This window comes from Trachemys scripta, chromosome 4 (genome assembly GCF_013100865.1).
Source record: "Trachemys scripta elegans isolate TJP31775 chromosome 4, CAS_Tse_1.0, whole genome shotgun sequence".
NCBI classification, from domain to species: domain Eukaryota; kingdom Metazoa; phylum Chordata; order Testudines; family Emydidae; genus Trachemys; species Trachemys scripta.
The window spans coordinates 132,494,735-132,510,676 of NC_048301.1; the positions used below are offsets into that span (position 1 = coordinate 132,494,735).

The 15,942-nt window shown below is 59.6% G+C and overlaps 1 protein-coding gene across 1 annotated transcript in view; it reads left to right on the forward strand.

Annotated features, from left to right (window-relative positions):
* The window catches only part of NAV1 (neuron navigator 1), a 210,592-nt gene extending 194,862 nt beyond the window's left edge, over positions 1-15,730 (forward strand). The window contains 11 exon segments of the mRNA XM_034767609.1: positions 127-301; positions 760-851; positions 1,003-1,098; positions 1,746-1,905; positions 2,386-2,621; positions 3,162-3,316; positions 4,886-4,957; positions 5,589-5,785; positions 7,338-7,456; positions 7,830-8,027; positions 9,033-15,730. Coding sequence (XP_034623500.1) covers positions 127-301; positions 760-851; positions 1,003-1,098; positions 1,746-1,905; positions 2,386-2,621; positions 3,162-3,316; positions 4,886-4,957; positions 5,589-5,785; positions 7,338-7,456; positions 7,830-8,027; positions 9,033-9,128 — 1,596 coding nt within the window. The 3' untranslated portion in view covers positions 9,129-15,730.
* Positions 15,731-15,942: the final 212 nt, after the last annotated feature.

Below are 15,942 nucleotides of genomic sequence, written 5' to 3' on the forward strand. Positions count from 1 at the left end.
GGGGGGTGCTGAGAGCCCTGCCGGAGCAGCCCAGGGTCTGTTTTCCCTGTGCTGGCAGAGCTGGAGGGTTCCTGATCTGGGTCCATGGCCACAGGCTCTGCTCTGTAACCCCTGCCTTCTCCACAGCTGGAGGTGGATCTCCTGAAGGCCGAGAACGACCGGCTCAAGGTGGTCCCAGGGCCTTCATCAGTCCCGGGCTCCATCCCCGGGCACCTCAGGAGCACGTCAGCCTCCTCGTCCCCACGGCGCTCACTGGGCCTCGCCCTCGCTCAGTCCTTCAGCCCTGGCTTGGCAGATACAGGTACCAGGGAGAGCGGGATGCATTGGGGTGGGCCCTCTGTGCAGCGAGTGGGCACCGCTGACCACAGCACGAAGCCTCAACCCGCTCCGGGGCAGAGGTCTGGCTGCCTCTCTACCATGGGCTCTGCTGCGGGCTGGGGTCAGCCTGTGCCCCACAGAGTCTGGGAGGAGCCACACAGTGGATGCAGGGGCAGGCGAAGGGCTGATGTGCAGGGAAATCCTGACCCCTGGCAGCCCCAAAGGAGCTGGGACCTCCTGCCCTTGGAGCCAGATCCAAGGGTCCACCCCAGGGCGCAGGGGTGAGGGGCGTGACCCTGCCTCGTTGCAGACACTGGGAGCCGGAGCAAGCTATGGGTCAGGCCCTGGCTCGCAGGGCTGTCGGGGGATGGCTGTCGCCTGCTGCAGGAAGCCACACTCCCCGCAGCAGGCAAGCGGGGCTGACTGCTGCTCCCTCCCCAGACCTGTCGCCGATGGACGCCGTGGGGGCCCAGAAGGATGAGGTGACGCTGCGGATCGTGGTGCGCATGCCGCCCCAGCACATCATCAAAGGGGTAAGGACCCCAGGGGCGCTGCCGGTCCAGGGCAAGCACATGACCCAGTTGGGGCGTGTGGATGGCTCGCGGCAGGATGGCCCATGGCTAGCAGGGCTGGGGCCAGCTGGGACGACCCAGCTATACTCATGCCTTTGCCTTTGCCTTTCAGGACTTAAAGCAGCAGGAATTCTTTCTGGGCTGCAGCAAAGTGAGCGGGAAGGTGGATTGGAAGACGCTGGATGAAGCCGTCTGCCAAGTGTTCAAGGTACAGATGCTAACAGATCCTCCAAACTCCCAGGGTTCGAGAGGTTTGCGGTGCTAGGGAACTGGGCTTTGGGCCCTGCCCTGGTTCGGAGCAGGGCACGGCTCTGCTCTCGCTGCTCCTTGCCAGAGAAGAGGGGAGACACTTGGCTAAGGGGCCTTTAAATGCCTGTGCTGGATGGGTGGAAGCAGGGAGAAGGGGAGCCAATCTCCGCACGTGTTGGACCTTGGCATGCTTCACCTCCCATGGGGATTCCTAGATGTCCAGCCCAGAAGGGACCGTTCTGCCCATCCAGTCGGTGTGGACCTCTCTCTCGAGTGGCATTCTCAGCTGACGTTGGAAGGCCCCTCCCTGGCACTGCTGGTGCCCCGGCCCCTCCGTGTCTCCTAGCTTAACCCTGGCCAGTGACACCCAGCTTATTGTGAGAGCTGCATGAGGCCAGCCCAGGTCCCCCAGCAGCCCTGCACCTCCCTCCCCTTGGTGGGACCTGTCCAGTGCCCGACGGGGACCTAGAGCTGCAGGGTGGGGCCATGTCTGGTTGAGCTGGGGGGGGTGCAAGGCTGGGATGACAGGGGCCGGTAGGTCAGGATTGAGGGGCACCAGCCAGGAGCCAGGGAAGCTGAGCACCGGCACTGCCCCTCTCTGCCCAGGACTACGTCACCAAGATGGACCCCGCCTCCACGCTGGGGCTGAGCACCGAGTCCGTGCACGGCTACAGCATCAGCCATGTGAAGAGGGTCCTGGACACGGAGCCCCCGGAGCTGCCCCCCTGCCGGAGGGGCGTGACCAGCATCGCCGTGGTGCTGAAAGGCCAGTACTGGGCTGGGGGTTCTGGCATTAGCCCTGTGGGGCACCGTGTGTCCAGTGCTTCCCACCCCCTTAGCACCAAGGGGCCACAGCTAAGGATCTGGGGAGGGAAGGGGAGGGAGCCCAGGGGCCAGCTGGGGGCACCGGGCCCACTCTCTTCCCCCAGTAGCAGGCCCTGCCACTCCCGTGGGTTGGGCACCAGGAGCCGGGTGGGGAAGGGCTGGCCTGGCCCACAGCAGGGCTCCTTGCACCATGGACGGGAGGCAGCTGGGGGATCTGCCAGGGGAAGGGGGCCCTGCAGGCTGTGCCCTGAAGGGGAGGGGGCCTTGGGGTCTCACTCAGGCAGCTCCCCCCCATCCCCCCCCCCCCCCCCCGGTCCTTGGGCCTGTGCTGCAGGGGCAGAGTCCAGCTCAGGTCGAGCTGGGGGTGGGCCCCATTGCAAAGCCCCCAGCCGGTCGCTCTAACGCCCCCTGCCCCCGACAGGCCTGAAGGAGAAGTGCGTGGACAGCCTGGTGTTCGAGACGCTCATCCCCAAGCCCATGATGCAGCATTACATCAGCCTCCTGCTCAAGCACCGGCGCCTCATCCTCTCAGGGCCTAGCGGCACGGGCAAGACCTACCTGACCAACCGGCTGGCCGAGTACCTGGTGGAGCGCTCGGGCCGGGAGGTCACCGAGGGCATCGTCAACACCTTCAACATGCACCAGCAGTCGTGCAAGGTGAAGGGCTCCGTGATGGTTGGGACCTGGATCCTGCTCCGCACTAACCCCAGGAGAGCCTGAGATCTCCAGACCCTGCTTTCTCAGCCCCGGGATCCCCCCACCGCAACTCTGCCGGTGCCCCTCAGACCCAACCCACAGCCCCCTGCTGTCCCAGCCCCAGGCTCCCCCCCCAAGCTCTGCCGGTGCCCCTCAGACCCGACCCACAGCCCCCTGCTATACCAGACCTGGGATCCCCCCAAGCTCTGCCCAATGCCCCTCCCGACCCACAGCCTGCCCAATCCCCCTCAGTCCCGACCCACAGCCCCCTGCTGTCCCAGCCCCGGGTTCCCCACACCGCAGCTCTGCCGGTGCCTCTCACTCCCGACCCACAACCCCCTGCTAGCCTAGCCCCAGGACCTGGTGCCCCTCAGTCCCGACCCAGAGCCCCCCACTATCCCAGCCCTGAGCTCACCCCACGCTGCTCCGTTGACACCCACTCTCCTGAAACCCCTCACTCCCTGCTGTGATGGGTGATTCAGTCCCACTGTTCCATTCCAGGACCTACAGCTGTACCTCTCCAACCTGGCCAATCAGATCGACCGGGAGACGGGCATCGGGGACGTGCCATTGGTCATCCTCCTCGATGACCTCAGCGAGGCTGGCTCCATCAGTGAGCTTGTCAACGGAGCGCTCACCTGCAAATACCACAAATGGTAAGAGAGCCCTGCCCCCTGCGTGCTGGCCCCACCCCCTGCTTGGTGTCGCACCAATGGCATCCAAGCCTCGGACCCTACTGTGCCCCCAGGTAGCGCCCTGTGCCCAGCACCTGGCACCGCTCCGGCAGGGTGGGGCTGTTCGACCCCGCCACCAGCCGCAGCTCCCTGGGGATCCACAGCCCATGGGCCCCCCAGCCCCGCTCCCCAACCCCCATACCCTGCGCTTTGTGGTGAGAGCCCCGCTCTGCTCTCACTGGAGGCATCCGGGGGGAATGGACCATCGGGACCCCAGCCTGCCCATCGTTGGGGAGGTGGGGGAAACGACACTTATGCTCTGTGGCTGCAGACCCCCCGGTCTCCAGCCAGCCCCACCGCCTTGGACTCCACCCCATTCATTATGCCAGCTGCCCCGTGACATGGAGCTGGGCTCGGGGGGCTCCCTGCGCCCTCTCAGGTGCACCAGCTGTGGGTCACCTTGGCCAGGCCCCTCTCCCTCTCATAGAATCATAGAATATCAGGGTTGGAAGGGACCTCAAATGGTCATCTAGTCCAACCCCTTGCTCAAAGCAGGACCAATCCCCAACTAAATCATCCTAGCCAGGGCTTTGTCAAGCCGGGCCTTAAAAACCTCTAAGGAAGGAGATTCCACCACCTCCCTAGTAACCCATTCCAGTGCTTCACCACCCTCCTAGTGAAAAAGTTTTTCCTAATATCCAACCTAAACCTCCCCCGCTGCAACTTGAGACCATTACTTCTTGTTCTGTCATCTGTTACCATTGAGAACAGTCTAAATCCATCCTCTTTGGAACCCCCTTTCAAGTAGTTGAAAGCAGCTATCAAATCCCCCGTCATTCTTCTCTTCTGCAGACTAAACAATCCCAGTTCCCTCAGCCTCTCTTCATAAGTCATGTGCTCCAGCCCCCTAATCAATTTTGTTGCCCTCCGCTCGACTCTTTCCAATTTTTCCACATCCTTCTTGTAGTGTGGGGCCCAAAACTTGTCACAGTACTCCAGATGAGGCCTCACCAATGTCAAATAAAGGGGAATGATCACGTCCCTCGATCTGCTGGCAATGCCCCTACTTATACAGCCCAAAATGCCGTTAGCCTTCTTGGCAACAAGGGCACACTGTTGACTCATATCCAGCTTCTTGTCCACTGTAATCCCTAGGTCCTTTTCTGCAGAAGCCTGCGGGGACAGCAGTGGGGCCCAAGCAGCTCCCCTAGCACAGGGCCATTGCACTCCCAAAGCCCAGCCCAGAAGGTTGTGAGCTGGGGAGCCTCCTCCCCTGGCCAGAGGACAAGTCCAGGACCAGCATCCCACCCGAGTCCCCTGGCGGGTCTCCTGGGTGGCAGGGAGGAGGCTGGGGACTGTTTTCTGGGCCTCTCTCCCACAAGATGGGGGGCAGCAGGCCAATCTCTCCTCCTGCCTGACGGGGGAGACATTGGGATCGCTGTCCCTTCCTCTCCTCCATGCCAGCCCCAGTGGGTGATGACGTTAACCCCAAAGCAGGGGGCAGCTGTGCAGAGTTTCATGAGGCCCCTGTCTGTCTCTCTCTCTCCCCAGCCCCTACATCATCGGGACGACCAACCAGCCCGTGAAGATGACCCCGAACCATGGCCTGCACCTCAGCTTCAGGTACCGGGAACCTCAGGGCCTGGGTGGGGGTCAAGAGCTACTCTGTGGGTCCCTGCACAGCAGCTGGTCCCTCCTCCACTGTCTGCCCTGGAGGCCCAGGCTGAGCAGGGCCCTGGACCTGACCCCTCCATCCGCTGAGGGTGCTGCTTCTGTGCCTGCCCAGCCTGGGATCCACGGGCTCCCACGCTGGAGGGAAGCCATGACCTGTTGGGGATGTGGCACAGGCCCGATCCTGCTGACCAGGGAAACAGATCCCCCCCATCGACCCCAGTGGGAGGCTCTGGAGAGCGCTCGAGGCGTGCGTTGGGAGGCAGCGTTTTAGGGGCCTTTAGGGTGAGCACTGCTGGGGTTGCAGCGCATGACATGGCTCCAGGGAGCTCTGGGGGTACCGTGCCCTGAGGAGTGCAGGGGGCACTGGGGCTGATGCTTGGGGGTACAGTGCGCTGGGGATGCTGGAGCTGATACCAGGGGTAGGGTGCAGGGGGTGCTGGGGCTGGTGTCTGGGATACAGTGCACAAGGTGCCGTGTGGGATGCGGGGGGCAATGCCTGGGGGACATGTGGTGTGCAAGGCGGCGTTGGGGGTGATTGTTTTGTCCAGATGTGCAGCGCTGAGCCCTCCCTGTCCCCCAGGATGCTGACTTTCTCCAACAACGTGGAGCCAGCCAATGGCTTCTTGGTCCGTTACCTGCGCCGGAAGCTGCTCGAGTCGGACAGCGACATCAACGCCAACAGGGTGGAGCTGCTGCGGGTGCTGGATTGGGTGCCCAAGCTCTGGTACCACCTGCACACCTTCCTGGAGAAGCACAGCACCTCGGACTTCCTCATCGGTGAGCGGGGTGGGAGCCGGCACGGCCGGGGCGGAGACAGGAAGTGGAGCAGACCCACTACGGCCCATGGATTGGCTCTGCAGCTCCCCCAGCAGGCAGTTTCTCTGCCACTGGCCTTCCCACAGGGGAGGAGCCTGCAGGAAGGGGCAAGGCTAAATGCTTTGCCCCATCTAGGCAATAATCAACTTCCATTGGCTGTCTACTGAGTCGTTGGCAAACCTACCACTGACCTGGAAACAAGAGCCAAAGCCAATCCCCTGCACTTGCCTGATCTGTTGGCCAGGTTCCCGCAGCACAGCAGGAAGTACTGCCTTCAGAAGGCGGGACTTCTGAGAGTGACATGGCAAAGTCAGAACACAGGAGCTCCACCGCCATGGTGAGATGGGCTGGGATTTGGAGTCCAGCTAGGATGAGTGCTAAGATAGTGCTGATACACATTTTTTGAACTTCCAGGCTGTTTTTTCCTTGAGAAATTTCCTTTTTTGCCCCAAAACAAACATTTTTGACCTTTTTTATTTATTTTTTATTTATTTATTTATTTATTTATTTTGGTGGGTGACATTTCATATTGAATTTTTCATTGAGATTGTTACCAAAAACCATTATTAAAATTACTCATCACCTGAAACCAAGTGTTTGGGGTGACCCAAAGATTCCAAGACCCATTTTTCAATTAGGATTTTGATAAAGATTTTGATTTAAAAAAAAAAAAAAAAAAAAAAGTCCTGGGAAATATTTCAGAGCTCTGGGAAAGCAGCTCCATTTCTATCCCTACCAATCCAGGCACTCTTGGCGTTTTGTGGGTGGGTTATTTTTGCCCTGTTTCCCCCAGCTCCACTCAGGCGCTTTCACTCTGTTATACAGCCAGCCTGCCAGGGTGCTTCCTGCAGAGGGGGATCTGGTCCCCTGGCTTGGGTCCCTAACGGCCTCTCCTCCACCAGTGTGCCATCCCAGAGGCGGCTGCATTTCAGTGCACGTCTCTCTGGTTTGTAAAGCCCTTGGGGTGAAAGATCCAAATTCCGGGGGATGTTTTCAGGGAGCTGCTGCCCAGCAATGCCGGATAGCATTCCCAGTGCCGCCATCCTGCTCCGTCCCCAGTGGCCCCTGCCCCAGAGATAGCTGTGGCAAACAGCTTGGGGTGGGTGCATCCAGTGCAGCCTTTGCAGGGGCAGACTGGCCACTTGGGGGGGTGCTCAGCTCCAGGCGAGGGTCAGGAGCCACCTCTGCCCAGGCGCCAGCGCTGTGTTTTCCATCACAGCCCTGCTGGTGTTGGGGCTGGGATCACGGCTGAGGCTGGTCCAAGTCCTTGTTGGGAGCGCGGCCTCCTCTGGGGAGGGGACAGGTGTTCCGGGTTGAGAACCTCATAGGGGCAGGGTTGAGGCACCTTCTGGGATCATGGTTCCCTTGTGGCTGTGCAGGCTGGGAGGAGCCAAGACCTGGTAGCCAAGGGCTGGGGAGGTGCACGGTAGGTCCTAGAGGCCAAGTCGGACGGGGGGCTTGTGTCTGCTCGGCTCACCTCACTGGCCTCTCCTTGTCCCCTCCCCTCCTGCAGGCCCCTGCTTCTTCCTGTCCTGTCCCATCGGGATTGAGGATTTCCGGACCTGGTTCATCGACCTGTGGAATAACTCCATCATCCCCTACCTGCAGGAGGGGGCGAAGGACGGGATCAAGGTACCCGGCCAAAACCTCTGCCTGCCAAGCGTGGGCTGAGCAGACCCAGCCCTTGTGGGGGGCATCCGATCAGAAGAATGGCCCTGAGCCCTCTGCCCCACAGCCAGGAGAATGACCCACAACAGAGCTGTCAGGAGATGAGGAGGGCTGGGCTGGGCAGGGTCAGGATTGAGGGGCACCAGCAGAGCTGGGTATTAGAAGGTTGACCAGTCTCCGCCTGCGCTAACCTTGACCTTCCAGGCCTTCCCTGTCCTGAGCCCCACTGTCCGTCAGTGGGACTGAGCTGCAGCTGCCTCCGTGGGGCAGTTGGACCCACGGTGCCGTGAGCATTGAGCCCTGCACCCCCTCACCCAGTCTCTGCCTCCCCTTTCAGGTCCACGGCCAGAAAGCAGCCTGGGAAGACCCCGTGGAGTGGGTCCGGGACACCCTGCCCTGGCCATCAGCGCAGCAGGACCAATCAAAGCTGTACCACCTGCCCCCACCCAGCGTGGGGCCCCACACCACAGCCTCCCCCCCGGAGGAGCGGACTGTCAAAGACACCACGCCCAGCTCCTTGGACTCCGACCCCCTGGTATGGGCCACTTCCAGTAGGGGGCGCAAGCGAGTATGTGGGGGATCAGAGCCTGCGAGATACGGGGGTGGGGGTCACAGAGGCAGCGGGGGCAGGGCAGTGTAGTAATGGCTGGGTAGGGGGTCCTGGAGGGGAAGGGGGTTACTATGGGGAGGGTTGGTGGGGAGCACAGGGTCATCCCATTGACCAGCTGGCTGGTGGGGAGGTGAGTCCATCCTCCCCGGGTGTCTGTCCATACACTGTCACAGAGCAACCCCCCCACCCCCAGGGTGTCTCAGGCTGGAGACGCTCCCCAGAGACAGATTCCATTGAGCACGCAGCTGATAGCGGTGCCGCTCCGTATAACGGGTGCTGGGGGGAGCAAGCCGAAACGCATGGCAGATGGGGCCCAGTACAAGCAGGCTGGTGTCTGGCTTGGTCTGCAAACAGGCATCCCACGTCAGCCCTGCAATGCACAATACATACCCCATCAGACCGAGAGAGAAGCATCTGTTACCCGCTGCCTGGAAAGAACCCACCTGCCCAGCACCCCTCCTGGGCTGACCGGCCTTCCCTTCCGACCGTAATTTTCAGTGTAGACATGTAACTTCTTCAGTCTTCGCCTTACTCGCATTTCGCAACGCTTACGAGGAGCAGCAAGCTATTGGCTCTCAGTCATGACCTCACATTGCCACCCTTTGGTGAACTCATGTGTGTCTACTTGACCCAGGGGATTCCTATGAAAATCTGTGTGCCCCTGCGCCAGTTGGCACCGAGAGGTTCCTGGGTCACAGAGTTCCAGCTGAAGGATGAGAACGTGGGGTGGGGACTCCGCAGGTCAGGAGTGGGGAGCTCTGGTAGAGCTGAGGGCTGGGGCAGGCTTGGAGGGGCATCCGCAGGGCATGACTGGACTGGCTGGCGGTCAAGGGCGAGGGGGGCTGTGTGTCAGGTGTGCGGGGCGCTGGCCGTGCCCCGCTGCGGACGTGCTTGGCTGACCCACTCTCGGTGCCCTTACCTCCTGCGCAGATGGCCATGTTGCTGAAGCTCCAAGAAGCAGCCAACTACATCGAGTCTCCGGATCGAGAGACCCTGGTGGATCCCAACCTGCAGCCGACGCCGTGAGGTCGCAACGCACTGGGGAGGGGAGCTCGCCACCCTCAGCCGCCAGCGTCCCCGCCGGCTGGTTTTGCTTTTCATTTGGTCTCCTGGGAGTGCGCGGCCAGGGCTGGAAAGCGGCGGGGACGCGGGGCTCTGGCACGTCCCCTTTGGGCATGGGGGCAGCAGGGCTCGGCCCCCGAGAAAGCGCGAGGCACCCGCCTCCCAGCCTGACTCTGGCGGTAGGAGAATCCTGGTTTTTCTTCTTGGTTTTTCTGTCTCTGTCACAAACTCCTGGGGATTGGGGGCCGAATGCAGCCAACACAGACTCCCCAGCACCAACGGGCAGGCACCTGCATGGGGCGGGGACCCCGCGGGACCCCTCCCGGGGTGCGCTGGGGGGGCAGGGAGGAGCATGCAGCCCCAGAACGAGGATTTTTTTGTTGTTGTTTTAATGAAACAATCAATCTGCGGAGCAAAGAGAAGAACAAATTCCTGATGAATGTGTCTGAGTCGCGCTGTCAGAGACCCGCTGGGCACCGGCTTCCACTGTCTCCCGCGCCAGCCACCCAACAAACTCCAGTGCAAGCAAAGGCCTGGGAGGAGGAGGCGGACTCTCAGCTCTGTCTTTGTACATCCCTTATTTAATCTGCATGACCGTCATTTAAACCAGGACTTCCCAATAAACCCTGCTTTGGTTATATTATTCCCCCCCACACCCACCCATTTGATTTGGACAGAGTTCAGTCCTTCCTTTGTTCCTCTGGTTCTGGTTGGTTTCTCCCCGTTGCAGCGGCCCGAGAAGGGGCGGGCAGCCTCGCATTGAGTTGATTCCTTTTTTCCATTTCCGTTGGACTCGTTTATTTTTGTAGCTGTTGTTTTTTTTTCTCTCCCCTCTTCCCCCCCCCACCCCCAGTCACCTCGGTGATGAAACTGGTGCTGACTGGATGCTCTCCAGTGACTGATTTTCCCCCCTTGCAGCTCCTATCAGACTCAACGTGGCTTCAGTCGGCAGCACGACGCTCACAAAGAAGCACAACTGGCTGGGGGGTTCCCCTCCCCACCCCTGACTTTGTGACACCCATCTTCTATAAGCACAAGATGCCCATAGCCGGGGGCCAGGCCCTGGCAGTGGGAGCTGAGAGACCGTGCTGCTGCGGCCCATGGCGGCTCAAGTCCGAGGGAGTAGCCAGAGATGGTGACAATCTCCCACCAAGCCAGCAGAGCTGGTAGCATCCGTCCCCCATGAGCATTCTCAGCTAGTTAGGGTAGAGGGTGACAGGACATTGAGGCGAGGGGGCTGGCAGAGGAGGCCCTGCCTATGACACATCTCCATGCATGGTTAGTGCATGCAGAGCTCTTGCTCCATGTCCAGCATAGAGATCTCAGTAGCCGTTAGGTGTCATCTAGACAAGGGGCGGGCAGCACATGGGCCTCCCTCCTCCATGCACAGCAGCAGGGGAACCAGTGAAAGAGCCCCCTCCTCCTCTCCCAGCCAAGGCCCTTGGAGAGCCCTTCCTCATTTCCCTCAGGCCCCAGGGCCGGCTGGCAGCGTTGGCTTAGGCCCATCCATGCGGTGGGTTCTGTACCGCTGGTGTGCATTACATTGCAGGGGTTTCTTGTCTCAGGAGTCCCAAGTTGGTTTGAATGGCACCATCCCGCATCTGTCATCAATAGCTTTCTGGACATCAGAAGGCCATGAAATAGCCCGAGATAGCAGCCCTAGACATTCAGGCCAGAGGGAACCATTCTCATCTCTGCTCAGCACCTACATAGCACGGACTAGAGGTCTCCCTCCCTCCCCCCCATCCCCCATTCTTGCATCCAGCCCACAGCTTGAGTGTGATGGCTTAGAAAGAGACACCCAGTCTTGATTTAAAGGCTCTAAGTTCTGGAGAACGTACCCTGGCCCTTGGTGATCATGGGACTTGGTGATGTGCAGACACATCCTCTAGGCAACTACTCCCCCAGGGCCATTCATATACTCAGCCCAGGGGGCCAGTAACTCGTGGCCCGAGGGATAATAGCCCAGCGAGTGCTGTTTCCTAGCAATCAAGACAGACTTGCACCTCGGGTTGAATCTCTGGCAAGCGGCCTGTGGTCTTGCTTGGAATTCAGCTTGAGCAGCTCAAGGTGAGCTGTGGGCGGAGGCACGTCCCTTCCCCGGAGCAGGAAACTGCCAAGGGATCTCCCTCGCCCAGGACCACACAGGGAGCAGAAGCCCCAGTCTGGGAAGCTGCCCTGCCTCGTGCTGCGGACTGAATCTGCGCTGCTGTCTCTGCAAGCTGTGAAGATCCAAGCCAAGGCCTGCAAAAGAAATATGCAACTGTACAGCCAGAAGAGGTGGCTGTGGAATGGGGGGAACGAACCATGGTGCTGCAATGCTGCCTTATTACCTCTGCCAACGGAGCAGCCTGGAGCGTATGAGCCAAGGGCACCTGTTGGCCAATTCATTGGGTACGTGGCTGGATCCCAGCCCATGAGCGCCAAACAGAGTTGATATGTTTAACCAGGGGGAGGGGGGTATGTTTAACCCCATCTCTGCTGGTGCCTGCGGTGCTCCTGTCCTGCATAAATGTTCCACTGACGTACGTTCAGGGACCGTCAAGGCCCTCACCGCTCTCCGGCGAGCAGGGAGGAAAGCTGAACTGGAAACGTGGTCCTAGGCCCACCACACTCCCTGCTGTGGAGTGCTGGGCTCCGGCTAGCACCCACCCCAGCTCCCCATGGGTTGGGATAGGTCGATCCCTGTCCGGCTCCATGACTTGGAGGGGTGCCTGCTGCTAACAGAGATGCATCCCTGGCCTCTGCCCGCTGTGCTCGGGTTTGACATCGCTGCCGGCCGTGAGCTGGGTCTCGTGAGCGTCCATAGCCAGGCAGTTCTGGACAAGGTCTCTCAGCCTCCAAGGGCCTGTCGGACCCCAGGACCCTGCTTACACTTCTGGGGGTCCAGAGAACCTCACCCAGGGATTCCTGCCGCCAGCCAAAGCTCATGGTTGGGCTCAAGCGGATCATGTAAAGAGTCACGATTTCAAGGCTCCAAGTGACGGAGAATCCACCCCGTCCCTGCGTGACCGTGGACATGACTTACAAATACGTCCTCTACACAAACTCCTGGCCCTATCGCGCTCCACCTGGTGCCACCCACAGCCAGAGCTGCTGCACCAGCCTGGTCTCTTGACAGGTCTGATCCCATGGGCCAGCCCTGCCCAAGTGCCTACGCTGTCCCATGCAGCTTGCCACCTCTGCTGGGGAGGTGGCTATGGGCACACGCTGGTGAACAACGCATGAGTGGAGGAGAGAGCAGTAGCTCCGATCTTGGCTCTCCCCATCCTGCAGCCTGTTGCATTGAGTTCACCCTGGTGGCGATGGAGGGCGGAGGTGTGGAGTAGGGCAGCCAGTGCCTAATGCTGGTGGTTACTGGAGCCCCTGTGGATCTGGCCAGATGCAGCAGCCTGGCATCCTGGTGGGGAGGGCAGGACAGTGGGCTCCTGGCTTGATGGGCAGCCCCGCAGTGGGGAGCAAGGGCGAACTTCGTTGCTGGTGGAGGTTGGCCCCACGCACTAACATGTTACAGGCAGAGTGCGATCAGCTGCCTCCCCTTCGGCCTGGACCCACTGCCCTGCCTTCCCAAAGGGCGTCTCTGGCAGGAGGCAGGTGCTGCTATCTTTCCGGTTTGCTTTTGCTCGGAGACGACACAAAACACCACCCGACCTGCCTTTCTCAGTCGTGTGCTATCTCGGGGTGCAGGGCTTGGGGGGTCTGGCACATGGCGCCTCTGGGTATGACCGAGGCCTGTGCACAGAATCTCTCTGTCCCTGACTCTCCGGGGGCTTAAAACCAACCCAAGAGGCCTTTTGGTGTAAGGAAAATCTGGTCTGGTGCATTTCTCCGCTCCCCTCCCCCCACCAACGCCGTGTGTGTAGGCATGGGGGGGCGTTCCCATTGAAATGTATCTGTGACCCTCCCAAGGGCAGACCCTTGGACCGGCGCTGCCAGGGATTTGCAGCAATGTCCTGTGCAGATCTAAGGTGCTCGCTTCGCTCTCTGTGTGTAATTGTGGACACGTGCACCCTGTCAATGTAACCCAATACCAACACCGGGAACTTCACGGGGAGGATAGGTTTGGCTGTAGCAGAAGCTTCCATTGGCTGGTTTAATGTGCACAATCCCCTTGGGCGCTGGTTTTTGCTACTCTTGGCTATGAGCTTTACCTCACGTAAATCTGCTGATGTTATGCCCCTCGAGCGGTTGAAATCGGTCCAGCTGCACTGGAGCATTACAGCAGGGGTGAAGTGACAAATGGACACAGATGATGGCCGCGGCTCTTAACAATGGAGGTAGAATCCGTGCAGAGATGGGACACCCCAGGCTTTTCTCCATCTAGTCTATCCTGCAGACTCTGGTCTCCAGGGCTTTGGTCTGTGCTCTTAAACGACTCAAGCAATGGCCCAGCCACCTCTGCCCCAGGGCGACCGTTCCAGACTGATCCCTCTTGCTGCTGAGAAACTTGCTTTTGCTCAAAACTCCCATAGTCCCAACCCACGTGATTCCTCCTCTTCCATCCTTTTCCATTGGCGCCTTTCCAAGAGTTGCAGGCAATTAGTAGGACCTCACTGTCTCTTAGCCACGACTTAGCAAAGCTCTTAATACTGAGTTCTCTTCATTCTTCCCCCTACTGTTCATCTCTCCAGCTCCATCCTCACCAGAGCTGCTCATCTCTCAATCCCCTTTGCTTTGGTAACACCGACGGTATAGGAGCAGCCAGAGAGCCTGTTCGGGACGGGGGCCTGGGTGTGCTGCACAAACTCTCAGCAAGACCGAGTTCAAGAGCCTCAAAGATATTTCGGTGCCTGACTCCTATTGGTTTCTGGGCCGTGGTCGAAGAAAAATTGTTGGCATCTTTCAGGTAAAGATGAGCCCAACGCCGAACCCAAGATCTCTTTCCCCCCCACACACACACACACGTTTGGATTCAGAGCTGGATTCATACTGGGCAGCTGGGCTCTGTCTCAAAGGGAGGTGCCATATTCTAGTTTTCGGTGTTTAGCAGCACAGGTAGGGTGACCAGACAGCAAGTGTAAAAAATCGGGATGGGGGTGGGGGGTAATAGGTGCCTATATAAGAAAAGCCCCCAAAATGGGGACTGTCCCTATAAAATCGGGACATCTGGTCACCCTAATTACAGGTGGCTGGGTAATGAAATCCCCACTGGAATCCAATGATCCCACCCAGAGGTTTCTTTTACACACGTTGTGGCTTCCATTTTGGAGACCTGGGTTTGAAGGCGCTCAAGAGCTGTCACTCCTTGGGGGACTCTCCCAGGTGCGTAAGCACCTCGCCCCCATTTCATTTCAGTGGGTGTGAGGCGCTTGAATCCCTTTTGAGGATCGGGGCCCTAGGCCTTAATTTCTTGCCCAACCGCACCCATTATTTCACCCTCCTCACCGTGGCCAGGCGTCCCTGTGAGTGCGCCAGCACTGGGCTGGGTATGGCCCAGTTGGGTGGCCGGGACCCAGCTGCATTCAGTAGGCTTTGAATCAACCCTCGGCATCTAGCACTGGATTCCAGGTTTGCGCCCATTCCTGGTGAGGAAGGAAGATCCAAGAGGTAGCGTATTAAACCAGCCAAGCCACCAAGGGCAGGAACGCAGCAAGCTGCATGGCACAGGTGGCATCTCCGTCAATGCGTCTTTACAGGGTCAGCCCTGGTCCTTGTCTGTCCGCTCTGTATCACAGCACGTCCCCGCTGCGCCATTCCCTAGCTCCGGATGAGCCGGGCGATTTAAACACCGCGCGCTGGGCTTGACACTGGGGTTTTCTCTCGTTTGCCTTTTCTGTTCACTCTGTAGGATAAGGACACACTGTAAATAGCGCTGTACCTGGAGGCCCCGAGTGGGTTGGATGGGGCCCGGCCCCGCCTGTCTGTCCCTTTTTGTACTATGTGTGAATAACTGTGCTGTGCTGACTCATGTTTCTGATTGTATGAGACACCGGCCCAGCAATCGCTATAGGGCAGTAGCAAGAACTGGGGGACATGAGCCCTGCCCCATCAGACTGGGACTGCCCCCCACCTGCCCCCTTGCATGGGCTGCAGGAACAGCAGTGCTAGAGAGGGCAGCACAGGGGACAGGAGGGCTTCAGGGGCCTGATGCTGAGAGCTGGTGGGGGAGGGAGGGAGAGGCCCATTTCTAGCAGGCTACGACTGGGCGGTTAAAAGGAGCCTAAGGGCATGAGCCCCCCCAGCTGCCCTTGAACTGCAGCTGTGTGCCTCACTCCCGGAGCCCTTGGTCCGGCTCCATCCAGCATGGGGAGACCCACCCAGCGTTGGAACCACCTCTTTCCTCTGCCCCTGCCTCCCCCCAAGTTATGGTTTCCATTCCCAATTCAAGTGAGGCTCCCCTGCCTTCCTCCCCAGCAGGCACCCCATAATCAAGGGAGCTCAGCGCTCCATGTAGGGAGAGCAATGGGGTGCTGCCTGCTCACACCTGCTGGGCGAGGCCCGAAGGCCTGAGCTGACCCTCACGAGGGAGGATTTTAAAGAAACAAGCTCAAGTCCCCACTTTTACTGGGGAGGGGAGGGAGACATGGTTGACTTCAATGGCATTACTCCTGATTTACACCAGCGTGAGGGAGCTGGCCAGTAAAATGTAATTAGCACTTTGGCATCTCCAACCTTGCATCCCTCCTTGCTGAGGCTAGTCATATCTACCATCACCCTATGGGCCAGAGTCCCCATAGGGTGATGGTAGATATGACTAGCCTCAGCAAGGAGGGATGCAAGGTTGGAGATGCCAAAGTGCTAATTACATTTTACTGGCCAGCTCCTCAGCTGCTGCAGG